Below are 27,844 nucleotides of genomic sequence, written 5' to 3' on the forward strand. Positions count from 1 at the left end.
TCTGTTTTATGTTGCACGGCTATGACAGGTTAAGAGAGTTGTGGAAAAGTCAAGAGCATCCAAAGCAAATGAGTTGGGAGGGATAATAAAATATCAACACACAAGCGGGAGGGAGAGAAGTGCTCCTCTGACAGAACGTTGCTGTTGCAATGACAGACAATTCATCTTGAAAGCAACAACTGACCTCATCCCAATAAAACAATGTTAAAACAGAGGCATTAGGTAAGTGTTTTCTGTCTGCCAAAGCTTCCCCCTTTACTTTTGGCTGCCATTTCTGAGAGCTTGATGTTCTCTCTGGTGCCAACTTCCATGCACAGTCTTTTCTGAGCTGTGGAGACACAGTTTAGGTAAACAATATAGCTCCTACTGTGTGTTCCATTGTGTGTCCCTATACACTCCCCGGGTAGAGAAAGAATACATCAAAAGTTCCCATCAGTGGCCACATATCATATTTATATTTAGTGATTTTACTAATGAATGCTATTCAATGAGCCTTTTCATTGTTTACAGTTGTATGCAATGCGCAAGATGCTGCTGTCTCTTACTGTTCAGCTGAGTTTAATACAGTGAAAGATTTTAAAAAATAAGTGATGGCCATTTAACTTCACACTGATCATGTAGTGTGATTTATTAGCATACAGTAATTTATGGTTGGATGTGATTTTGCTGTGATTTGTGTGTCAAAACAATTTGTGCTCTCAATTTCAGCTACCACTCCAATCAGAATCATATATTTGTTACGATTAAATGCAGTTTCAGTTTTAATAGTTACAACATATGGCTTAAGCAAGTCTCACGCCAAGGGAAATTTGATTTTGCCAGTGAAATATGTTTTCATTGAGTCATCCTTTCTGTTTATAGACTTATACTAAACCCTTTCTGGTGGCAACCTTTCTATAAGAGCAATCCTTTTCAAAACAGCTCAAAAACTTTGGCAAAAACAGCCCCATCATCCATATCAAGTGGATGCTGGAGACTCACAGTACTTGGAATGAATGTGGTTTTTGGTTATTTATGGTGTGCCATTCAAATAGCAGTAACAGTAAACAATATATGCCAAATACCGCTTGTCTGAAGCCCAACTCAATGGCTTCTTTAGATCTCTCAACAGAGAACAGCTTGTTTTCTCTCATCTCTCTGTCTTTCTCTCCAGACCTCTAATCCTGCTCCATTGTCTCCCAGTGCTGGTTTATGGAGGGTAAGGACGAGTACAGAGTTGCAAAGCAGACATCATAATTAGAAACTCCCCATTAACCACCAGTGTTAAATGTCCCAATTAGTTTACTCTTCCAGCTTAACCCTTTCCTTTAGTCGAATAAAACATACGTCTTCGTTTGGCCTTGTGGCTGTCAGCTAGTTTGCTATAAATTCTTATAAATGTATGCATGACCAATAACATGCACTTATTTTACCAACATTCAAATGCTCACTGGGAAAACAGGACTGAATTATGTGATGTAACATTGCTTTCACTGACTTTGCACAACTTTTGCACTAATAATTATAGTTGAATCACAGCAAGGAATCACTGATTTTGAACAACTAACTAATTTGGAATTTTTTAACTATAGGGAAAAGTTTCAAATCTACAGTCAAGTCGAAAGTCTCATAGCACTGGTCACAATCCTTGTGTTCGGCTGGAACAGTCTTTCTTACAAAGTGAATTTATGACATTTCATTGGTTGAGATCTAATTCTTTCAATCTATTATAACTATTACCACCAGTAGCTGTGCCTTCGATAATGCGAACAAATTGAGTATGACATTCCTCGAACCCTCATAGTCTTTCATGAACTCGATTATAACTTTTTGCTCTATCATTTTGGTCTGAGCTATAGAGTTACTTTAAACTAGATTATTTTATAAGCAAGAAAGATTTTAAAAACAGGATTAAGAACTATTAACCAAATGTACATGTCACTGATCAACACTGCTAATTCATTGATTGAGGTAATTTGTTTTAAGTCTTTTGCCCGTTTCTTTTTTGTGACATTTCTTGGAATCTCCAGGTAAAATAATGGATGAATAAAAATATAAACAAATAAAAAGATACAATATTAAAAAATAAAGTAAACTGGTTACACAAAACAAAAAGCACCGTATGACTTAGCACACAACATCAAGTCAAGCATGCAATCACATTATTGGCACAAATGTTGGTGCAAATATTTACTATTAGTTTATTTATAACTATTATTTTCATATTTTAAGTTTCCACTTTTATGTTATGTTATTACCAATGTATTTTGAATGTATTCAATAAAGAAAAAAAACAGAATGTTTCCAATTAACTTTCACCATCTTTGTCAGGTGAAAGCAGATAAACTTGTCAAAACAAACAAAAAGAGAGAAATAAACCTTAAAAAATCTAGTACTCAACTTCACACTGAACGGTAAATTATTGTCCGAGTAGGTTATGAGGGATATTGGAAATGTGTGCAGTGTTGTCAAACAACCTGACACAGTTTTTAAAGTTTTATCTTTCTTATTTTGATGACAACAGCGGCTCAGCCATGACTCCGATGTAGCGTCAGCTTATAAATATAAACATGAGTGACAGGCAGAGATGCTCTTCCCCACGTGGTTTCTGGTGAGTTTTGTATATTTCTATTTCTATAATTAACGTTAATTATGACATCATTAACATATAGTGACACAAATAATGCTGCACATGTATTGGGCGTCATTTGTTTGTTATGTAGTCCAACAAACACAGCGTTACAATATTATATCACTTAAATTCAAATAGGTAATGTAAGGAGCTCCTAAAGGTGATGATTTCAATCTTGTGCGCACAAGTTAGTAATCTTGTGGGAACAGGTTGTTAATTAGGTTAACGTGTGTGCACAAGACAACATCACCTTAAGTCCCTTAAGGGGCGCTGTAGTTTATTCGCTCACGACACAACTAGCGTATTGTAACTGTACAACTCGTTTCCTTCTACCTGCCTCCGGTGAGGACGTTTCACTGTCTGTGGTGCTTGTCAAACGGGTTTTCTCTCTCCAGCCTCTGTGTGTCTCTACCGCTCTCACACGCGCAGGAGACCAGCGTTACAAGCAGGAAGTAGAAGGACAATATAAAGGCAGACAGCAGCTCATGAAAATACGGAAGTAAACGCTGTCGGATCGAAGTTGGAGCCCCCTTTTTCTGCCGTAAAGTGAAAGTAGATCAGTCGACAGCTCAGTAATAGAATTTAAGGCACAACGACTGTGCTAAGGAAGTTAGCCGTCGAGCTAATTCCTCCACTGGCTCAACATTATCTCAAAACAAGCCTTAGACAGAAAAACAGAGGAGGGGGTGGGGTGGGGGGGAGGAAGACACAGACAAGTAAGTACACTGCAAGCCCCACAGCATGTGTGTGTGTGTGTGTGTGTGTGTGTGTGTGTGTGTGTGTGCGCGTGCGTGCGTGCGTGCGTGCGTGTGTGTGTGAGGAAGGCACTTTACGAATGTGTGAGACAGAGGAATAGCAGAGAGCTGTGGGGAAAGAGAGGGTGCTACATTACAGCACTTTTTTTCTACCGGTTGTTTGTGTCAGCAGTGAGGAAAGAGTACACAGACGTAGCTCAGGAGAGGAAGGCTCCAAGGGGAAAGGGGTGGGGGGTGGGAGGGGTGCTATTTGTGTGTGTGTGTGTGTGTGTGTGTATATACAAGGCATTCACCATAGTCTCTCTTTTCTTTTTCAGCTTCACTCCTGCAGAGTGAGGCGAAAGGAGGGTGAGGGTGCATAAAGACAAAAAACGAAATAAAACATGTAAAGGTTAGAGCCTGATGACTTGCAGAGGGAGGTGAGCTATAAAGAGAGCGTGGGGGCGTTGGGGTCGTGCTGAGAGTGCAGCCGTACTCAGCACTTTCTGTTTGTGAGTCAGTAAACAAAAGTGAGTCTGTTTGCACACAAAGACAGTTCAGCGACTGCAGATGGGGTCTCCTTGTTTATTGTCCTTGCGAAATTATGTGTTTTTTTAGTGTGTAGCTTGTGTTGCTCTGCATGCTGTCTCCTGTGGACTTTGCCTCCCTCTGTACATCATCTGTTGGAGTATTATATCAGTGGGGATTAGTCCTGAGGATCTTGGACTTTCCCCTGTGCAAATATGAGAGCTGTTCACAGAAGGTCACAGCTATTAATAGCCTGTCCTCTACTCTTGTGTGTCTCCTATAAAACTTATCCCTCGTATCCCCAGAATTACTATCAGCCACCATGGACCACAAAGGGGAACCCCAGGAAGAAGTTATGGGGCTGAAACACGAGGAGCTGCCGCAGATGGACGGATCATGTGACGCGTGCGAGCCTGACGAGGCCCAGCCGGCCACACAAGTGTGCCACATCTGCAGCTTTGCCTTCTGCCCTGTCCATGCTGACAGACATGCCAGCAGCACACGTCACCCCATAACGCCTTACAACCACGAGGGGACACAGGCTAATGGACTTGGCACCGACAGAGACTCCAGGGTCGGAGATGGAGCCGAGGACGAGGCTCGCTTGGAGAGGGGGGCCGGAATTGGCGCGAATCAGGAGATGGAGCTACTCGGATTGGCGATGGCTAATGGCGATGAGAGCGATGATGCTGGGGAAAGAGAGGGAGCCAAGAGTGGTCTGCACCTGGAGGCTGAGCCGGGTGATGGAGCCGAGGGTGCGGAAGCAGGGCAGGAAGCCTTGGCCGCTGGGGAGGCTGGGAAGAGGGACACCGTGACAGTAGAGAGACTGCGCTGCAAGGAGCATGGACAGGAAGGCTCCCTCTACTGTAAACCAGATGAGAAGATCATCTGCGTGGTGTGTGCCGTGCAGGGTGAGCACCGTGAGCATGAGGTAATCACCCTGCATGAGGCCTACGTGTGGCAGAAGGTGAGTCACACACTCAGAACATGATGGGTTTATATATATAATACAACAGCACTGTGTGATTTACCGCATGCTCTCTGCTGTGGTCAATCTCTTTAATGTCTAACAATCTATTCAGTGTCATCTATTTGGTTTACATTTGAAATTCTGTATTAAGTAGTATTTCAACCGCTGTAGTCTTTAAGTCAACTCACTAGGGCTCTGTGTGATATTTTAAACATAACAATGTCTCATGATCACCCACGTGACCTCATTAATATATTGATTTAATTGCACAGCAACATAAATAATTCCTCTGAAAACTATGAAATGGAAATTCATGTCCATTTGGCTCGATGCCAATTCACCCTTCCTGCATTTCCCAGATGGCTTTTTGCTTCAGGCGTATTTAATAGGTCAAGGGAGTCGGCACTCGTTCAGTGCAGCAATGCAGGTGGTTGCTCCAGTTAGCCGGGCTAATGCTGTTCTGGATTTTTGGAATAACTCCATCATCACTACGGGCTCAGTTCTGTCGAGCATAGTGTTTGCGATGATTATAGAACCATTTAGAGTCAGATGCTATCGGCACTCTGAACACATTCGGACTATGTTATCGCACAGAGGACCAATTAACAGGTTCGATAGTATCAGACACCACGACTTAGTTTTGGATTCATATTCAAGGATTTTGTTTGCGAGCACTAAAATAAACTGAATCACAGGGCCGGTGCATTTAGCTCCAGCAGTAATGACCCACATGATGTGCTGACTGTAATTTAAAAAGCACGAGTCTTGTCCTCTACCCTGTGGCTGCACATCTAAAAAATAAAAAGTAGAACACCACACTTCACTGGCTTACTCTTGCATCATTGCTGCATATGGATTGATGAGAGACAAAGGGGGTCACACACACACTTGCACACAGCCTCAGGCCACATTATTTACTCTAAACCTACTCTAGTTTTTATCCTGCTCAATGTGTCAGTGTATTCATGTGAGAGACCTCTTAGTCTCCGGGAGTAGTGATATGATTTCCTGTTGCTGTACATTGCATTAAGCATCTAGCATGTCAAACTTGATATGCATTGTAGCCTGTGATTGACTGGTGAGCTGTCAAGGATGTTCCATGCCTTTTCTTGTAAATATCTGAGATACTGAGATGTTCAATTACAAATATGTTGATATTTGTCATTGTGCCCAGTCATGTTTGTACGGAGGCTTGAGAACAAGTTAATTTGATGCTCTTCGAAATGATTGACAGTGCAGTAATGAACTAATAACAGAGAATCTCTGTGTAGTTATGCGCTGTGTTTTTGTTGTGGCATTGTGTTTACTGTGCGTTTGTTTGCCCCACCTTAAGAGCAGACAGGGTTATGACCTGCTGGGCTGCACACAACAGATGTCTGAGAAGATCAAGACCAAGTGGACCAACCCCGAGGTGAGTGCAAACTCCTGCTCACATCATACTGAGGCGAATCCTCACGCAAGTTATCCAATAAGGGCCATTTTCAGAACCCCCCCCTCCCCAAAGGCTTTGCACTCAACCGTTCTCACTTAGAAATGAGCTCTTATCAAATGAAATGAGATTTTATCTGCAGCAATATAAGTACACTTGACCTCCTTGCAAGACTGAACAGCCGGACAAATTAACATTGCAGACCCCACAGGTGCATTTTTACATGTTAATGTACATGTTAATTCTATATTTCAGTTTCCCCAGTCAATGACTTTCCTAACTACGAATTCCAATTTGGAGCACTATTTTTTTGTATTAAATAAGTTATGTCTGTAGCATCTTCTGATGGTTGAACCTGGTTTTAAGGCATGGGAAGCCATAAAAGAGCAAAAAAAAGAAAATGAGCCATTACTCATTTCTAATTCAGTGGGTAGAACAGTAAACACTGCAGAGGTGTAGAGACAGTGGAAACACAGCAGTCTAGAATGAGATAAAGAGGGATTAGAAGAAGAAGAGATTATGTCATAAAGGCATTGGTTAGTAAACATGAGAGCCAATTATTTCAATCCATATATTTATAATGCTGCCCCATTCACCGATAACAGGCTTTGGATTTCTGCAGCTACAGTTCTACTTGAAGTGTACAAGTGATGCCATCACTGTGAGATCACCGAGTCGTGTCATTGTCAGGCTTCAGCTGATGTCACTTTCTTTGACTCAGCACTTCTGGGCCAGGTCAGAGGTTGTTTTTTCAACTCTATTTACTTATAGTCGTCTATAAAACGGAGAGGAGTACAGAATACCCTGTAGCGGTTTTTATACCCTTGTTTGACTTGTGACGCTGACAGAAATCCTCCTCTCTAGGACTTACAGAGTGAATGTAGTGTATTATACACTGTGTAAAATTGTAAGGGGTTGCATCCCTCTGTATAAATAAATGACATGGACAAAATATTAAAGACGCCTTTCTCTACAATGTAGCCCAATATAACACCAATACTCATTACACCCTCAGAAAAGAGTGAAACAAAGTCAAGCAATAATAGTCACTAGTTGAATTAATGATCGGAACCCTATTTCAACATTGTTATTTAACCTTCACCGGGTTGCCGTCTGAAAAGTAGGGTGCCTGGTGCATTTTTGCACACGGTCACCTTTCTCTTGATATCAACTACACAAAAGCGGCAAAACTGTATTTTCACGTCAAGTCAACCTTGAAAACCTTGGCTGTATTTCCATTACGCATGCCATAGCGGGGGCATGTTCTGCCACCGAGAATAAAACCTGACCGCAGACAGGTGATGTTGTGCAGCGAGAGACGTAAACAGTGAGCGACAGCATCGGGTCTCGGCTGCTCACCGTCGACAGTGGCTGCACCTGCTCTCTCAACCACCCCGCACCGGAGAGCAGTGGCACTCTGGAGCATTGCTCAGTACCTGCAGAGATGTGACCGAAGCACAGTGGCATAATGTAGAAGGTTAATTTGACTGGCCCGCAAGAGGCAACACTTTTTTGCTGGCAGCCGGCACCCAATCCAAGTTCATATCTATTATCGTCCTGAAATATCAATGCTGCCCCAAGGACTTCCTGAACATTTAGTCTTGTGCTGCTGTAGAGGTGCAGTGCGCTCGGCGAAAAATACCACTTACCTGCTCACTCAAAGGCCGCTGTGTGAGAGACCATTATGTGGATTTGTCAGCGTGTCCTCTCTGCACACTCAAATGTCAACGTTTCTCATTATGCATGACAGACAGCCATCATCAGAGTGACTGCTCCTGGTGAGGAAAGTTGTGTCTATGTGTGAGTGAGAGAGACGGAGGCAAAAAAAAAAAGAGAACGAGATGAGACGGAAGTTGGAGGAGGTTGAGTTGCGCGGTATCTATGTCGTCCCATTTATTTCATATGTTGTGAGCACGATAAACCTGCTCATGTGCAAATAATATTATTTCACATTCCCATATAGTAATTGGCACTCGGAAAATAGAAGTCCTAGTGCACCAAATCAACAGGAAACTGCGAGCGAGAAAACACAACATAGGGAGAAGCAGAAAATGGCACATGCGTGTGAATAATTTAACCAGCAAGCGCACAGCAGCCGACACGCATGAGAGTGTGTGTCCGGAGGAGCACACACTCTCACAACTGACCCTGCTCTCAAAGTTGAGTTTGTGCTTGTGCGGGAACCGATGGAGGCGCTGGCCCTCTTCTGATTGGTCACTTTCAACACCATCACACCCACACAACCTGCAGTCTGTCGCTGCTGCACATCCACCAGATTGGAGAGGTCCAAATCCACTAGTAAACAAATACAATGTGCATTGAACAGACAAGGTTGCATGTTATTGTATTGATAATGCAATCTATTCATTCATAAACAAGACCTTTTAGAATCCAGTTAAGGATGTCAAGACACTTAGGATGAGTTAAGTCCACTCCTGCAGGCTGGACCGTTGCTATTACACAAATGTTATTTTCATCTTCATTTGTTCATTTCAGACACTGACACATACAGTACATTACTAATATGACTGTAATGTAATAATACAATACTATAATATAATGTTGGTGAAATTTGCTACGTATGACAAGCATTGATGCAATAGGTCTCAACGTCCTAAAGGACTACAGAGAAGAAGAGGTGTGAGCTGCTGACTGTGAGGAGGTGAAGCGGGGTATGTAACCCCTAGCTGGTGTTTGCCTATTAAGACTAGCCTGCGTAATTATGTACTTTGCTGCAGGTGTGGGGATTTTAATCTTTCCAAGCTCACATCTCCGTTCTCCACAGGGAAATGGAATATAATGTGAAAAAAACAGTGATGAGGCTGCATACATATCAATGTGGGGGCCAGAGGCGTAACGTAACACGAGGGGCTCTATACTGCTGTCAGTCACTCGGCTAAGTCAGCATGCGTTACTTATCGTCAAAGAGCTGGGCAGGATTCGTGAAGCATGTCCGGGACATTGTGTTGTCAGCATGTTTATCTCGCAGTCTTGTTTTATTTACTCACTTTCTGCTGGGCAGGGTGTCGTCTATAGGACTCACGCCGCCTGTAGAGCCGCTCTCTGCAGCTACAGAGAGAGGAGTCGGATGTCTGGAGGCGAGCACGGCAACATCAGCCCAGTCACAGATGATATGTGTGCAGCAGCTACATCCATTTTCCCTGCCTCACAAAATTTACAAGAGCAGCAGACACATTAAAGCTGTCTTAGGGAGCTGAGGCCGAGGAACAGACAGGAGCGGCATGAAAAGACTTTGCTGCTTTCGGGTTATTTTCATGCTTTTTTTGTGTTAATTTCTACCTCATCCTTTTCTTCTTCCTCCCCCTCTTCCTCTCTTTACACCCTCTCCTATTGCTCTTTGAGGCTGTCATTCCCCTTCTATCTCTGCTCACAGCATTTTAATTGAATTACTCTGAACATTCCCCAGAAAGTTGCTTGGCTGACATTGCCTCACTCAAAACCAATAAAAAGGTGCTGGATATTGAAACTCTACTATTATAAAACCAATGACCTTCTGTCTCATTTTTCCTCTCCCTCTTTTAACTTCTCTTACATCCCCGCTTTATATTGCTTTATATGACTTTTGAAGAGCTGATGTTTTTCAAATGAACTTGTATGGCTGTGTTGTGTTAGAGGTTTAATTGGAGAATCTAATTTCTGGGAGAGATAAAAGGGAGCGTGAGAGAGTAGTGTTCACTTGGAACAAGGCCACTATTGCCAAGGGCAAGGACAGTTCAAATCCATTTACTCCTAATGTTCTATTAATGCTTCTTAAGCCTTTTTTAAAAAGCATCACACAAAACAGAGCCCAGTAAGCACCAGCACTGGTACTGATTTCAAAGCAAGTTAACCGTTTGAACTCTAGTGCTCCCAGAATTCCCCTTAAGGAGCATCAAAGCCTTTCTATGGCAATTTCAAAGAACATATTCTGCGTCTGCATATTTCATTACTTCATTGAAGATGCTTAAATTTAGGGAAATAAGATGACATTATTTTGTCTGCACTGTTTTATCAAATAGTAAATTCTAGATGTCTTGGCATCACATTATCATGTAATTTTGAACACATTTGGTGTCTGTTGAAACTTTGGGAATAAAAGATTAATTAAAATGTTTTTGTCCACAAAAAGGCATTTGTATTGATGGACCCATCAATCAAAGCCCGATGCTACTTTGATATTTGTTGTGAGCGGTTTTTCAGTTTACTTTTGTTTTCCATTCTCGCGTGTCCTGATGTCTCACCAAAGTAATGCGCCAATGTTTTTTTTCAAACACTGCTATATTTTCATTCCCATGGGCTTTGGTTCTCTTTGTGCAGTTTTTTTCATCTGCACTAATGACTAGCACAACCTTTTTTTTTTTTTATTGCCAGTAACCGAGTACACTTGTGTGTGTGAAGTTAATTCTATTTGAGTGTCTTGCCTATTTGTAATCATGTAAAGTGTTAGTGGAAAGCTTTCTGTTTCTGATGAAACGTTTTCACTCACAAGGAGTTGTTTTTTACTCTGAATTTCAACTTTCGGCCCCACATAATGTTCATAAAGTAATGAAATCAACCATGGTCGTTGATACGCATGGCTGCAGATTACATTGCGTGTATCAAGCCTGAACCGGCATAGGCTTTTTTAGCATTTGCATGCAGTACCATAATTCCTTTGGTTTTCCAGTGATAATACAAGGCATGTTAGAAACATGACTGAAAATGAATTTGGATTCCCTAATCTGCTTGGCTAATGTCGTACCTTTGCTTGAAAAAGAAATGAGCTTTCTTAATCTGCTAGCCTGATGTCGTACCTCTGCCTGTGCTCTCCCTCCCTCTGCTATCCCCGTCCTTACTCCAACTCTGCCCTTGTAAGCAGCGTGCCGCTGCCTCTCCAGAGGCCTCATTTCATTGCCTCAGCTTGCAGCTATGCAAATGAAGATTAGCACGCATGAATGCTGCTTCCTTGCTAGCTGGAGAAATTCTCAGAGAAACTCCATCACTGAGCGAAAGGTCCGAGGGCAGAGGGCTCCCGCTCCAGATAAACAAAGAGGACTGATCCAGGATCACGCCTCCCATCTGCCACAGGGACTCGATGGGGGGACAGGGGGCTCGTTGCAGGCCCTGGGCATAGCAAGATGTGATGATGGAATGTGTCCGTTTGATAAGATACTAAAGACAACACGTTTTATGTTGCGAACCATTCTGTCCGCCCTATTCATGTTGTAGCTTTGTTCTTGGCTAGCATTGTTCTTTGTGATTTATTCTAACCGCTTTCTCTCCATTCTCTGAAACCTGGTGTGACCACAAAAGAACGTATGTAGAGTATGTAGATTTTATAAATTGATACATACATACTGAATGACTTATGTTTGTAGGTAAAATTATGTCATGTTATGTTAAATGAAACTGGAGACATTCATGAGTGAAGATCAGTTGTTGCAAATGTTTCCCCACTCATTCATTTTTGCAGCATAAGTAGAGAAGAGTCAGCGCTGTGAACTGACTCAAGTTTGTCAGTGACAATGCAATATACAATATACCGTATGGAATACCGTATTAGAACACATGGTGTGTAACATAAGATAACATTAGCTAATTTTAGCCATAAGCTACTGGTCAGGAATTCAACTTTTGACTTGAAAGTTACTGTGTCTCACTGTAAGTCATTGAGAGACTTGCCATTTAAAAGAAATAGCCCAAATGTAACTGTTCATCAGTATTCACAAAGGTAGCTGAATGCTAAAGCTACATGGAAGTAACTAATGAAGCAATTACTGCTCGCTGTTATTGAATTCATACTGTCGATATAATAAAAGAAATTTACAGGCACGTTACACTTGTCAAACTGATTATAAATGAAAATGCCTTGCAGATGTTAAAGCCTTTAAAATTGAATATTTGAAAGGATAATTCAGATTTGCAGGGACTTGAATATTGAATACTTTGATCCATCATGGTGTCCACGACACCTCGATCAGAGCCGTCTTAGAGCAAGGCGTCTACAACATCAAAACATAAGCAACAGCTTAAGCATTGAATTATTATCTCCCTATGAAATGAGGTAGTAAATGCCTTGTCATTTCTAAATGTGTTTTTTTAAGTGTTGACGGCGTACGTTTGAATTGATGAGTGTTCTAGAAGATTGAATCAGTCTATATTGTAATTAATTTGAGTTTTGTTCTTCCTACTACTACTTGCTCTATGTGTTAAAGTAAAGAAATTCCAGCACAGGATAGTGGATTTGGAAAGAAACGATGCTTCATTCTCTCCAATCGTTCACATTCACAGACACATTTCACTCTAGTATCTATACAAGGAATGGAACATGTTGCTAGTCGAAGGCAGTTGTAGTCTATTGTTCTTAATTCATCAGAGATTTATTAGGGTATTGATTTTGGTGAATCAAAAAATAAATAAATACAGAACTCTTGCTTTCCAATTAGATGTTAACTAAGTCTCTCTGATACAGAGTGAACCAAGTGCACGGTTTTCTCTGCTCATACAAAGAAAGTAAATTAAAAATGTTACCTCTTGCGCTTGGTTTAATGGCCAATTTGGAGAATCTGATTGCTTGTGCAGAAATGGCATGTACATGATAAAACTGTGGGCCCCCAGGGGCCGTGGCTCTGCCAACCTCAGTAAAGACTGATGATTCCTTGCTTCACTGGAGAGAGGGAGGCTGAGGGGAAACAAGATAAAATAGATGGAAAGGAAAAGAGTGAAGTCCTGCTCAAGGGAAGAGGAGAGACCAAGCAGCTGATGTTCATAGATTGAAGCGATAATAACATATTCAGGAGCAGAGATCATGACAAGAGGCTTCGGGTGTTTTACCTCATGGCAGCATCTGTGTTGGAGGTGGAGCCATCTCAGTGGCAATGGTTGTAGGAAGGCGAATTGTTTATTGAGGTGTTTTAACGTAATGAGTCATAGCTAAAGAGAGCTCCATCGGAGAGCAGGGGAAAGGATTAAAAAGGGTATCTCAGTGAGCAGTTTAAAAGCCAAACAGATGGCTTGCTGTGGTAGAAGAAGCCTCTGAGGTCTCTATCTACAGATGGGATGCATGGAGTTTACCTCATGCTATCAATTAGCTACTGCATGGCAAAGACCAGTGGGCTTATTAAAGTAGTATTCACGTGTCAAAGTAAAAGATCAATCAATATGTATTTCGATTTTTGAAACGGCAGCCCAGTATCTCTTTCCGTCTTGGTTACTTGTGGATTTCCTCTCCTTAAATGTGCCCAGTTCATTCCTTCCCTCACGCTCTCCATCTCCTTTACCTCATCTCCATATCTTAGATGTCAACAGAGGAGCTGGAGGCCTATGTGAACAGTCAGTTTGATGAGCTCCGCAAACTGGTGCGTCTGGAGGAGAAGAGGACCCTTCACCTGGTAGACCTCAAAGAGGCGTTCCTGACGGCATCCGCTGCTGAGAAAATCGCCGAGATCTCCCTCCAAACCGAGCGGCTGCAGGAAGAGATGGCCAACATCACACACCAGCTGTGCCTGCTGGAAAAGGCTGAGGCGCTGGGTCCTGCGATGGCAGCAGAGGCCCTCGGAGCGGGACCAGCCTACAGAGTGCCGGTGAGAAGGACCTTCCTTCCTTCCTTATTTATCCTTATTCTGCTTCTAATACTGCGTTTGCACAATCAGCAGAGTGTATCTCACTCACTGCACAGTTACAGTAAGTGTAGGTGAGGCTAACAAATCACAGGTCGCAGAAGCCCAGTGTGACTTACATTCAGCCTAACGTGCTTTATACAGGGTGATGTTTAAAGCTGGGATGCTTCGGCTACTGCTGAACAAACCATTTCACCTTTATATCTTTAGACTGTCGCTTTACATAACAGTCTCAGACAGTCCACAAGTCTAATGTAGTCAAAAGTGTCGGCCTTACTCAAATATGGCCCCCTGAATCTGAAAGGTAGTCAATGGGGTTTTTCAGGCCAGTTACAATCTGTGTTTAAGGTTGGCTTTTAAAACGTTAAACCCTTGATTCAGAGGTGGAAGTTGGTTTAGAACTGGGCAGCAAGTAACAGCAGTCTAATGCCGTGGGCTCCGACTACAGGAGTTTTGGGCCGATTTAACCCCAATCGGAAGAGAAATCCGGTCCGGGACCTTGGTAGGTATTGATGTTTGGCCCAGATTATCTGGTAATGTGAGGGGTTTACATATCCAGTCCTAAATCTCCCGAACCCCTAAATCCCGAGGCCCATTGATTTTTAGGAGTCAAAATCTGGATGAGAATGTCAGTACTTTGTGAGCGGGACCATAATCGCCAATGAGCGAGACAAGTTGGAGCAGCTGGCGGTGATTCCAAGCAGGCTAACGTTAGCTAGCATACTACTGTTGACAGATATTAAACTCTCACCTCCAGTTCTCGCTGAAGAATAGACAATCCGTGTTAATCTCCGGAGCCATTTTCTCATCCAGACTTTAGCCTTCTGCTTTTGTTTTTTCTCACTGCAAAGCATTTCTACAGGAAGTTGTAACGCCACTTTACTCTCCGTTTACATCTCCTTCCCCATGAGATCATGTGAGAGAGATCACGTGAGGCGCTGTGTTGCTCCCTCTGGCACAATGATCTTAATAATATCCTGTAGTGTGTGACGCGCCATTATTTTCAAATCTTGTAGTATGTGCATGTTTAAGACTAGAGAAAAGGAAGTCTGTGGAGATTCTCCTAATGCAACCCAACTTCAGAATTGTTTAGGATTTTAAACTCCTGTAGTCTAAACCCAGCCTGAGCCTGTTTGCCTGAGACTTTGTCTAGTCTTGAAAGCCGTTACCAAAATGAATAAAAACCCGGTGCATTAGATCCGTAGACCCGTATCTGATCAAAGCTGCGTCACATGACGAGGTCTGCTGAGAGCACAAGCAAATGGGGTCAATGATTAATTAACACAAACTTTAAACACAGAGGTCCGGTGCCAAAGTTGTTGCTAAGGGCAGCCTTGTAAAACAGGGATCTATTGCCTTGTCAATAAACAATTACAACCAGTTTGCCAGCCAGCAGAAAGCTGTTATGTTGCTGATCATGAGTATACAACAGTGCATGCTGTACATGGTTATTATTTATCATTTCTATCATCGCATAGTCAGTGCCACCTCAGCCTGTCCTAATTTGCTTGTGATGTGGCCTAACTTACAAATGTTATTGCTGGTAATGACGTGGTGCCTTGCTCAAAGACACCTGAGCTGGGTGGTTGGTTGCTTTCAGCCGTGGAGGTTTGATCCCAGGCCTTCACCTTAAAGGATTATCTTTCTAATGACTGTGGCATCTGCTGCGTAGTCATTATGGAAAGCATGGATACGGTAAACAGGTGCCACAGTGCGCAGTTTTGTTCCAAATGAAAGGAGAGACCGGCTGTATTTATCCAGGCGAACATTATGTTCATGCGAGGAAATGCAGTTTTCCTTTCATACAGTCAGCTGTGTCAGTGTGATGCAGCTAGTTAGAGGAAAATAAATCCTGGGCCGTAGACTGATGAGGTATGAATGTTACAGTGTTTGGCTACAGAACCTTACGGCTATATACACAGCAGCTAGGTACACTGTCCTCCTCTTTTTTTAAAATACCTGCCCCTTAGTCAAAGAAAGGTTCTTATAGAATTCATATATTTACACGCAGTCAGAAGTGCAAGCGATGCCAACACATTTCCATCACTTCAGATTCTGCAGCACCTCACTCTCTCATCTCTTGGTTGAACATTGAAGTGGGAGCTTTTACTGCGTCTACCTCCCAAATTAAAATATCCCGTCGGCCCATTTGTCGCTCTCTATACTTAAGTCACCGCGTTCAGGAAAAGGAGGCTTGAGTGTTCCCTGGCGATGCTCTGTATACAGCACCAGGGAGGCTGCAGTAATGCTGCTGTGCAGATTGCTTTTCTAGCTGAGAAATGAATCCATGGGGGGCCAAGTTCATTAAGGCCCTAATTGCATGCTGATTGTTACCCTGTTTGTTCTTGTGTGTTAGTTATGGCTGGAGTGGGCAGTGCTATTTAGAAATGTATGGTCACAGGAGAGGTATGAGCAGGTTTAGAGAGGGTGCTCATGCAGTACTTATCCAGCGAAGATGTATCTTTTTAATGTTCCGAGTGAATTGGGCTGAGTTGTGTGCGTAGTCTGAGATGTGAAGTGAATGGATCTGGGGGTACCAAAACAGTCGTTGCGTTAAGTCCCCCTGAACTCACCGACACCTGCAGCCATTTTGTCCTCAGTAAAACATTTGTGATGTGTAGAGAGTCTCTTGTAACCAGAGAACAACTGGCTCAAACATTACTCCTCCTACTTGCTCCCTCACTCGATCACTGTTAGTCTGTCTGTCTCATGATGGCAGTGTCTACAGATGGTACACTGAACTACAATCATTCACTTGCCTCTTTACTGCAGTTCTGCTGAACTTTGCAGGGTGCTCCTTGTCTATGACACTGGAGCTGAAACAATACAGTTTTCTACTAATAGTTGTTTTGATTAAATTAGTTCAAAATTGAAAAAAAAAACTCAAATTGGAAGTGGTGCCTTCATTCCGACTTTTTTCCAAGAGAAGAAAAAGACCAGCAGCTTCTGAGCCAAGTCCGAAAAAGCAATGGCTGCTGCAAGCTCACCCACCGCAGCCATCTAACAGGAGGCCTGTGGAGTGGGGCAACTATGATTTAAATGTTGCTCACCTTCATAAACCCCTTCCTTTAAACTGCTCCCCAAAGAATACACCACATAATTGATGTGAGTCTTTGGGCTTGAGGTCAAACAAACAAATTACTGCCGGTTCAGTTTAATAATCTCTCATCTATCTTTTAATGCAGGCGCGGGAACACACAGGTGTGGACACGCATATATACACACACACACACACAAAAAGAGGGTCAACGGGGACGAGAAAAACATTCAGAAAATTACCCAATCAGTGGGAGCCAGAGGGAGAATATATTAAGCAACTTTGTCTTTATTATCAAAATACTCAGTCTCCAAGCCTTCATTAAAAAGTGCCAGTACTCTGTACACCCATGCAGTTTGTTTACTTGAGCATTCTCTGATGACTGTACAGTAATTACAAAGAAAAACATGTATATGTCACCGGGCAGGAAATGATCTTTCTGCCTGACTGGGACACAGTGCATAAAAAAACAAAGCCAAGCTACCTCATCAGCGAGGCATTGGGAGTCGGCACCAGAGACCCAACCCCGTCTCAGCCGTGACCCAGGTCACAGCGCTTTGAGGCTGATTTAAAACAATGCAGCCGTTTTCCCATCGGTTCTACATTTCAATAATATGAGGCTTATTGTTAAGAATCTTATTCCCATGCGGTTTTGTTTAATTTTGGTATATAATGCATGTTTGAGAATTGTTTTTTTCTAACCTATTTGAAAACAATAAAAAGTGACGTTTTATCAATAATTCATCATGTGGTGCTGATTGGGAACCCCAAATGGCTTTAAAGGTGCACCATATGAAGCCCTCAAACTTGATACTAATCTCATGATATACTGACTTTTTTCTACATGTTTGATATTATGACTGAATTAATTATTTATCATTAAAGTTATTTATTATAGATAATTGCAGTGTATAATAAAAACAGATTAAGCCTTATTACATATAGCAATTTACCATAGTTTAATTATGAACAGCAGTCCCAACAGATTTTTTTGTATGGGGACTTGGCAGCACACATAAAGCTAAGCTCCATTGGAACAGATCAAGGGCACATCATTCCATGACGTTGATATTGTTTTTAAATTCTGAAAGGAGCCGCTTCAGGTTGCTTATTTGAATGTCAGACACACATGTCTAAGTTGTTCTTACGGTGGCTTTGAGGGTTTGAGATTGTATGTGTGCACATTAGAGACTGAACTGCCCCAGGCTATGTGAATAGTGTAAAAAATGTTTAATCTGGTATTATTATATGACGGTGTGATTTCTTCCCCCATATTGCTGCAAAGGTGCGGTAATAACAGTCGGAACAACGCTTCATAGTCGTCAGTTTCTTTCTAACAGCATATTTCTTCCAATTTTGTGGGTAGTGGCACTAAAAAACTCTTTAATTGGACCAAATGGAAACAAAGCGCACAGCTGGGACTATAACGACTTTCCATTTATATTGTTGTGATATACTGTAATACACTATAATCAAATACAGTGTGCATTATTAATTCAGCATTTACTTACATAGAATCAGGGGGAAAAAGGACGTGTTGCATGCAACCAAGTTGAAACCAGACAAATGGTAACAAAGTTTGTTCTGCTTTTATCATTAAGATAACACCATCTGACTCCATCTGATCACCAGGAATGATTGCTCTGTCAGTATTATCGAATCATTGATAATATCAGAGCAGACATTTTTAGGACATCAACTCCGTAGTAGGATAACTTCATTTTTGATATTGTCCTCCTCAGGATAGAGGAGATAAGAAGATAATATAATGTTTAATACGTAAACATTTTCCCAAAGTGTAGCAGTTACTCCCTTAAGAATAGTTTGAAACTTTTGATTCATGATATCTCATGTACAGTCCACTTTATGGCCTCCGTGCCTGAGGGTGATCGACTAAAATGTAACTACCAAAAGTATTTGTACCCAGCAACACTTTATTAGTTTTTAAAGCAGGGATGGGATTTTTTTATGTCTTCCTCTCTCTGGGTGTCTTAAAACCTGCTACTGTTAGCAATCTACTAATGATAACTCAGTTAACCAACCAAGCAAACAGAGAGAGAGAGGCAGCTTAACAGCAACCAGTGACGAGCTTCTCTGGTGAATGTCAGCTTTGCAGTCTGATTTCACAAATTTTCTTTTTGAGTCTGTTGAAGTGTTTGACAAGGTAAACCAAGAGGAATCCCACTGAGTTCCAATATTTGAAAGTACCTTATTTGCCCAGATCTGAAGCTAATTAAATTTAAAGCCAAATCTTAGTCAGCGAGGCAGACAGCCAGCCAGCCAGTGCTCTGCAGCCACCGCTCATCAGCTCTGCTCTCGTCTGCTGTGCTGCTAAGAAGCCACTGCCTTCATGACGCTGTAAATTACACAGTGTCAAAATCCCTTTCTGGCGCAGCCATCCTCGCGTTGGTAGTCAAGGTCCACAGCTGCAGTACAGTCAGTGCCGGGTAAAATATAAAACATAACAAAAGAGACTGTCTTGTGCTCAAGGTCCTCTTGACTGAAAATACACCAATTGAGATTATGAACGGCATATCAAGTAGTTAGGCTGTGTTACATGACAGCAATTTCAAGTGTAGTGCATGGAGTGTGTTTGGCATCCTAAACACTGAACAAACCGGTGTTACTGGTAGGCCTGGTGAAATAATGCATTTACATCTTCTAGAGATTGACGGAATCGGAAATGTGATTTTCATTTTTCATTTGGCACATGAATAAACGTGCAGCGCTGGTGTAACCGGTCCCATCCTGGCAGTAAACAAATCACGTCCATCATTTTGACATGGAAAAATCTTTTAAGCTCCAATCACAATTAAACAGGCTCATTTGGTGCTTTGTTCCAGACTGCTCCTTTTTAAAAAGCTCATGAATATACATGAGCACAAGTGGTGGATGAAAGTGAAAATTAATTGGTCAGATTAAGAGCCACACCAGATGCAGAACCTGGTTAATGTGAATTATGTTTTTTCTTTTTTACCTGTTTATTTTAATTATGTTAATTTATCTCTCTCTCTCTCTCTCTCTCTCTCTCTCTCTCTCTCTCTCTCTCTCTCTCTCTCTCTCTCTCTCTCTCTTTCCGTCCTTGTTTTCAGCGCGACATAGAAGCCAGGCCAAGGTAAGACTGCCAGTTTGATTCATTTTCACCCTTTCACAACACGATAGTTTGACATGCACAAATAAAACACACACCCTCCAAGTCTTTTCCCGTCTTAAAAGTGATTCATTAAAGCAACTCACAAAGCTCACATACAGACACAGAGTCACCTATGCACATCAAGCCTCCCATGCCTCCAAAGCTACCCGGCCTCATGCGAGTCACGTCGGTGCCCCAGCAAGGCAATTTGTGTGTGTGTGTGTGTGTGTGTGTGTGTGTGTGTGTGTGTGTGTGTGTGTGTGTGTGTGTGTGTGCGCCTCTCTCTCTCTCTCTGCTGGAATCAGAAGAGGTGACAGTCTGCCCGCTCCAATAAGAGTGCTATGGACAGTGGCTGAGAGGTTGGAGCTGTGTGTATACAGTATGTGTGCATTCACTGTAATAAGACAAGCTGTTGTGTCGTTAGTCGGCTCATGTCATGCCCTCTGATGCAGCATAGTATTATTTACATTCGTTCTATGCCAAAGCTGATTGTGTGTGCCTGCAGGTACGTGGAAGTGAGGTTGAGGAACTGGACTGGACAGACGCAGCCGCATTATTTTTCATCCGCATTTACAGTTTGTTTGGGTCTTATATTTTGCCTGGACTCCGTCTTTAACCTTTATCTCCATCTGTGTCAGACAATCTGAAATGGATAGTCCTCTCCCAGTCTCGCACTTATTGATCTGTTGACACTGAAAACCTCTCTGCCTCCTTCACCCGGTTACAGGAGCACTCCTAGCACCACCTGCCGTCTCTGCCTCTCTCCCGGCTGTCTCTCTGGGCTTTCATCTCAAAGTACTCCTCCTCACTACAGACACACACGCACCTTCAGAAAATGTCTGCACACCCGTCCTCGGAGAAAAGAAACGCATTTTCTGTGAAAATTAATTTGATAAGACGAGATAAAATGAAGGCTGAAAAAAAAAAATATCTATAATCCTGTGTTGCCACAACATAATGTTTTCATGGATAACATGCATATTTGTTGCAGACAGAATTTTTAATTTTTAATTTCACTTTTTACTGTTGATGCCGCGCTGCCTGCATGTGGGAAATGTACTGTATTTCCACTCCGGACTATAATGGACCTCGCTAATCAAAGAAAGTCACGACCATGGCTGGTGCACAGTGCCAACATGTAAACTGTTATTGATCGGTCAGCCAGTATTATGACCCCACTCTGGAGCAGATGGCAGCGAGCTTGGACCCAAGGGTGACATAGAGCCCTTGGTCAAGGTTAACCTATGCATCTCTCCACACACACACACACACACACACACACACTGATAGTTACTCCCACAGTGCCCCGTATTGCCCTAAAATGCAGCGGGTGCAGAATCAACTGTGGCTAGTGGAAGACAACACCTTGTGTAGAGAAATACACAGTAGTTTTGGTGGTTAGAGGAATACTATGTTTAGAAATTCTGGACAGTTTCATGTGTGAGTTTATTACAGTGACTGAGCGATAGAGATTGGACATCTTAAGATTTGAAAGGGGCAGCAAACAGAGGTTGAAAAGGAAGAAAGACGGAGCAGAAGGACAAAAAATTGTCAGGATCAAGCTCGGAGTGGTTGTTTAGGGTTACATGCAATGCTACCCAGACAGCAAATTGATTATGAAGCAGAAACACTAATCCAGTGTCTGAGCCCCACATTGCTGCTGTCGACAGAGCATCCCCATAGGACAACAATCCCGCACCCACGCGCATCTTTCCCGGACTTCCTCATCAATACATCCCCCGCCTCTCCCCAAGCCCCTTAACATAGGTACTCCATGCCTGCCAAGATTTGTCCTCCTCTGAATATAAATCTTGCTTTACTCCCCTCAGCCCAACCGTCTCACTGCTGTCTCTAATGTGATACATTGCAAATTCTGCTTGCCTTGCTCGGCATAAACCCCCTCACCCCCCTTGCAATACCCTGTCCCTGATTTTCCCTTTTTATGCATGTTGTGTTGTCTTGTGTGCATGTTGTACAGTATGTGTTTGTCTCTTTATTAGCATGTGTGTATTTGCATTTGTTTGCATCAATATGCCTACTTGGAAAATCAGAACAATATCATCTGGATCTGCTCTAGTTGTTGCAGTCTTATTTGTGTGTGTCTATAAATGCATGCAATAATGTGCCCAAAGATGTGAACATTTAAGTAATGCTAATATCTCGTGCCGTATTAAAACATTCAGTGTGTCTGTTAGGTAAATTTAATTAGAAGAGTAATAATTAAATGTTGCACTTAAACTCATGACTACAATTCTATTCCTCAAAGTCTACACTTACCTACTTGTCTTTCTGGAGACACACAATTAATTTGCTTTCACATTTATCCTTCTGAGCCCTCATTGATCACAGGGCGGTGGTACATCAGGAGTCACCATAATACTGATTAAAAGAGGAAAATGAGAGTGTATCTGACTGTCTTCACACACACACACACACACACACACACACACAAATGAAGGCTGGGGAGGAAGGGCTTATGTCTGCACTTTTACGTTGTCTCCTGAGATATTGTGCATAAGAGAGAAATAGAAGCAAAGAGAGTGGGACAGTCAATGAGACAAAAAGAGAAGTACTCTAAGGAAATCCGCGTGTTAGACTTATATTTACTGTTCCGTTGGGACTTCAGAATATTTATTTTTTGAATAGATACGTTGAAGTATTTCTCTGTCTTTAGGCTTCTACGACTTAAGAGTTTTTAGCTCATGAATTTTTGACGTTTAGCCACCAAGAAGGAGTCGTTGGGACATTCCGCAAAGGGTGTTCATCTGGTGTTTTTCCTCCTTTTCTGTAAAGTTCACAGGAGTAGCAACCAATTATGCTTCACAGTCAGTTAATGTTCTCTGATTCACCAAGTCAGCAAATACAGATCACCTCAAACTTTTAAGCGACATATTTGTGCAAAAATGTAAAAGTTTTAACAGTTTTTAACTTCTCGATTCACTTAATCAAGCCACCAACCGGGTTTGGCTGTCACTCGAAGTGGCAAGGTATAGATTTTTATAATGATAAGAATTACTCTCCACTCATAACTCTGATGACTTATGACTTTTTCTGAGGCATACGGCCTCAGAAAAACTAAATTAAATATTCTCTTTCTCCTGTTGTTGGTATTAATTTTGGCACACACAAACCTCTAATTGGTACTAGAGCTAATGATTACATTTGGTGCATTGTCTGTCTGTTTGATGCACTGCTCTCAAAAAGAAAAGAAAATACCTTCGCAGACATGATCTAATATTTTTGTTAAAGTCAAGCTAACAAAAGCTCATTAGCTTTGCAACATTGCATACATAGTTACAATGTGGAGTTATTTGGATGGTTGCCAAATAACGCTGCAGCCAAGGTGACTAGCTAGGAATCAGCATTAATATGAAATTGCTCATTATCATGACCCTTCCAAATAGCACATGAAATAATCCACAGTTTGCTTGTTGTGCATGATAATTGTAATTGTAAAACACACACAAATGAATGCTTGCTCCAACACAGCCTTGTGGACATAGCTAAATTGGGGCGTAGCTGTCTATTATGACAGATACATTTTATACATACTATAGCTCAAAACCTTAAACTCTGACCCTGATTGTGCCGGATGATTTGGCTTTTTTCCTGCCACTTCTGGGAAATGTAAAAAATTGTTATAAATGCAGATAACAGTCAACATTGGAAAAGTTAAACTCCACCTATAAAAGCAGTGAAGTATTTTTGGAAGCACTATCATCTTGAAGTCTTGTCAGATGCTGCTGGCTGTTTTCTTTGCTTTCCACGGAGAGCCTTCCCTTGTGTTTTTGTTACGTGTCATTCTGAGCATATGAAGAATATCAATGAAAATGGGAAGCCTTAAAGAAAAGATGTTTCCTGAGAAAACGGAATAAGAACTGTTCGTAACACTTGCCAGTTGATTGGCTAGTTTCTCTCAGCAGTTCAGACATGGTATGACTTTTTTTTCTTCTAGTCAGACAGATCTCAAAGAAATGCATGAACACTCATCTACAATAGTAAATCCTTACTTGATGTGACTCTCCATCTGTTCCACAAGCTCTTCTTGCACCCATTAGTACTCTGTCTCGTCTTTACCTTTAGGGAAGATTTATTAGAAAGTGCAGATTGTTTTATTGTATAGTGGTTAGAAAGCTCTTTATGCCAGGCAATCCATGTTTTAACAAAAAAGGTTTATAATTATATAATTATGATAGTTTACATTTACAGGTAAATGGTACAGCTTTTTAAAATATCTTCCAAAGAAGGAATTTAACATAATTGTGAATGCAAAAAGTGTATGCAGTGCAGGTAAAAGTACTGGATAAATGCATGACACGGGAATGAAATGATGAGAGCGGAGCGCATGTGGATTGTAAGGGGCATATCTGTGTGAGCGTATTTTGCACCCGGTTCCCTCTTGTTTTTGTTTTCAAAATCTGCATCAGGTTTATTTTATTTGCAGAGAGAAATTATTTAAACAGAAGAAATAAGAGCTACATGTCTGTGAAACCCCAGAGCTCACTGTACAAACACATGTCACCCCAAAAGAAGAAAGAGAATAGGATACAAGGGAATAGGGGAGAGTCAGAAAAAATCATCAAAATGCCTACATATCAAACGAAGGGAAACAAAAGGGCATAAATAACTGGGATGCAAGGAATGTCAGAGCTTTGTTTGACAGTCACTGTATCTGATCTCCTAAACAAAACAAAACCAAGAAGCCGCATAAAACTCAGTAGCTTCAGCTGATAACGTGTTTTTTTCTGAGTTTAAATCCGCCTCATGATCAGCAAATCTATAAAAAAACATCTGAATTAAGAAAAGGTAAAGCATCGCGGCATGTGGCAAGTTTGCTTAGCAAGAGTGATGGAGGTCCTCTAAGCATATAAATCACACAGTGTAATCACACTAAAATGGTAAAGCCTGCTGGGAAGCACAGCACTTCTAATTACAATATGAGGTCCCCCCCATTCATTGCTCCAATCAATCACTCTCACTACTGTATCTCAGGAGCTCCTGTCCTCGGCTTCACTCACTTTATCATGCATGCGTGGCCCAGAACACACACGCACAGCTGGAAAGTGGGCAGACTCTGTCTCTTAATATCCCTCTGTATTCTTTCCACTTTACAGATTGTCTCTAACATGCACTCACATATACTGTATGTGGCTTACATTCATTTACATCTATACATGACTAACGTGCTCTACACTTTCTTCACTCTGTAATTCAGTTTTGAAGACCCTCGCTGACTTGACATAATTCAATACATTTTATACTTAATCTCTATATTCTCCGTTTAGAAGTTTTCTCCAATCCCTCGTTGTTATCTGCCGTCATTGCATGCTGGCTGACAGAGGAGAGCAATGGGACAATTTGCTCACTCTGTCTCCCTGAGTGAAAGCTGTATACCGTCCTCAATCATGGTGTACATTCACATGAACACACAAGCTAAAGGAAAAGGGGCTGATGGGGAGGCGAGGCGGCCACTTTGGGACACATCTCAACCGTCAGTCTGAGCTGCCTGCCCCTCGCTGGGTCAAATAGATGGGTTGAGTGACGCTGGGAGGTGTCAGGGGAGCGTGGCCGGAGGACACAGGACAGAGCCCAGAGATAAGGGAATGGAGGGAGAACGCTGCATTTCCTCAAATGAAAAATGTACATCGCCTCCTACAAAAGGAGCCACGACAGGCCCTCTCGCCTTTATCCCATTCTGTGTGTGTGTGTGTGTGTGTGTGTGTGTGTGTGTGTGTGTGTGTGTGTGTGTGTGTGTGTGTGTGTGTGTGTGTGTGTGTGTGTGTGTGTGTGTGTGTGTGTGTCAACATGCCCTCATTTAATAATTAAAAAATATTGCAGCTAGATGCATCTGCTGTATCTTTTTTCCTGTGTGAGTGTGTAAGACCCAGCTGCTTGTTATGACTGTACTAAAACTACTTTATTTATATATTCTCTCTCTATCTTTGTATGTGTGCCTGTATAGTTCTCTCTCTCTCTCTCTCTCTCTCTCTCTCTCTCTCTCTCTCTCTCTCTCTCTCTCTCTCTCTCTCTCTCTCTCTCTCTCTCTTTCTTCCCCCCCCCCTCTTGGCCATCACCATTCTACAGGAGTGGATCTGAGGTCCCTAATGAATGCAAAGCACACAAACCAAATACAGACATGCATTTAGATGATAAGAGACTATAAGCATGCATAATTCATGCCACATGCACAAGTTCCTCCAGTCTTTATTTGTGTGGGTGCTCGTATGTGTTTCATGGATACTGCCGGCACCAGCATGACACATCAAAGTATTTGGAAACGGAGGGAAAGGGGTGTGTGCAGAGGTGTTAAAGGGAATAAATAAGGGAAATAAGTGGACGTGTGCGTGTGTGTGTGTGTGTCAGTGTGTCACTTGTGATGACTAATGGCAGTTATTTGTTTCTACTCAAACTGTTCTGAAATACAAATGAGGTAATTCACACCGTAGCAACACCAATCTTTCTCATTTTTGCATGCGAGAGCCAAAAGATTCCATCCAAACCTTCCAGTTCAATATGATGGTTCAAAGAGCAAGTTTTGAAATGGAAGATGTCTAATTAAATATCCTGTTAAAGTGGCAAGTATGACTCATGACCTTATGACCGCATGTCAAAATGCAAACGAGATCAGACAGTTAGGGATGTATTTTTGCGGAACATTAAAGGTATGAATGTATTTTCTAACAGAAATGGCTTCTTTTGATTTTGGATTTGACCGACGCCTAATAAGTTGCATGTACTTCAGGATTTTGAATTTCACCAGAGCTGTAGTGGCACTACTACTGGCTTATTTTAGTTGTTCCTGTCCTGCAGTGTTGGTCGGTGAGAGCCAGGGACACAGTGCATAGAGCTTTAAGAGTGCTTCTCATTATTGATCTGTGTAGATAGATATGAGAACTCTGGCGAGTGCTGCATGTCCTGTGTTGTAATCCTAGAGAGCAAATAGTCGGCGGCAAGTTTCTGTGATGCATCCAAGGCTATAGTGAGGCAGAATGGGATTACTGCTGTGTTTGTGTGCTGATGCTTTGAGTCTGTTGTGCCAATGATTAATGGATTGTTAATCCGTGTGTGTAAAATACATCTCTCGCTCACCTTTTCCTTGCCTTCCCACCGCTGCTGTTGTTGTATGTGTGCAAAGTTGTGCTTCATTGTCAGCATAGCGACTCTATACCTTGAGAAAAGGAATGATCGTCTGATTCATTGTAAAGCTGATAAGACGGATGGATTAAACAATTTAACAAGGGGCACCATAGGACTCTTTAAATATTCATATTTGATGAACTTTGCCTTTTAAAGTATGACAAAAGGGTTAACACAAAGCAATGGGTTGAGAACCTTTGTGGTCTATATTTTACTTATCTGGCTGACTTTGCGCAAGTTAAAATATAATACAATTCGTTAACATACTTGCATGCTAGTATTAAAGACACGCAAGGAACAACTGCTGTGAAAGATAGTGATACATGACATTTTGAGTGCAGGTGTGGTGTAACCAGGCTGAGATGAGATGAGCGTGAAGTGGAGCCCGTAGAGATGTATTTCAGCTCCACCGAGAAAGATGTGGGGTGACTGCTGAAGAGGAAAGGGAAAAAAAGGCAGCGGTGAAAACAGCAGAACTACAGTAAGCTTTCCGGGTAGGTTGGTAATACAGAAGGGAAAAGCATGAAAGGGAGTGTGACAAATAATATTTCAAAAAGCTCCAGTGCACAGGACAGCAACAATAGGTTAATCTCTGATGGTCAACTTCACAAGGCTTCCTGGTATGAGCATTTTAAATCTTCCAGAGGTTTATATTTTGATATATCGG

The 27,844-nt window shown here is 41.9% G+C and overlaps 1 protein-coding gene across 2 annotated transcripts in view; it reads left to right on the plus strand.

Moving 5' to 3' along the window:
• Positions 1-2,949: 2,949 nt before the first annotated feature.
• Positions 2,950-27,844, plus strand: part of trim44 (tripartite motif containing 44) — a 41,372-nt gene continuing 16,477 nt past the window's right edge. The window contains exons 1-5 of one of the 2 annotated variants that reach the window (XM_068723291.1): positions 2,950-3,327; positions 4,179-4,840; positions 6,177-6,254; positions 13,550-13,834; positions 20,000-20,022. In XM_068723291.1, the coding sequence (XP_068579392.1) occupies positions 4,196-4,840; positions 6,177-6,254; positions 13,550-13,834; positions 20,000-20,022 (1,031 nt within the window). In that variant the 5' untranslated portion in view covers positions 2,950-3,327; positions 4,179-4,195. Of the gene's footprint in view, positions 3,328-3,940; positions 4,841-6,176; positions 6,255-13,549; positions 13,835-19,999; positions 20,023-27,844 lie in introns of those variants that run through there. The other variant, XM_068723292.1, reaches the window with a different exon arrangement.

This window comes from Cebidichthys violaceus, unplaced genomic scaffold (assembly GCF_023349555.1).
Source record: "Cebidichthys violaceus isolate CVI_PGR_0920_01 unplaced genomic scaffold, fCebVio1.0.p SCAF_3, whole genome shotgun sequence".
NCBI lineage: Eukaryota > Metazoa > Chordata > Actinopteri > Perciformes > Stichaeidae > Cebidichthys > Cebidichthys violaceus.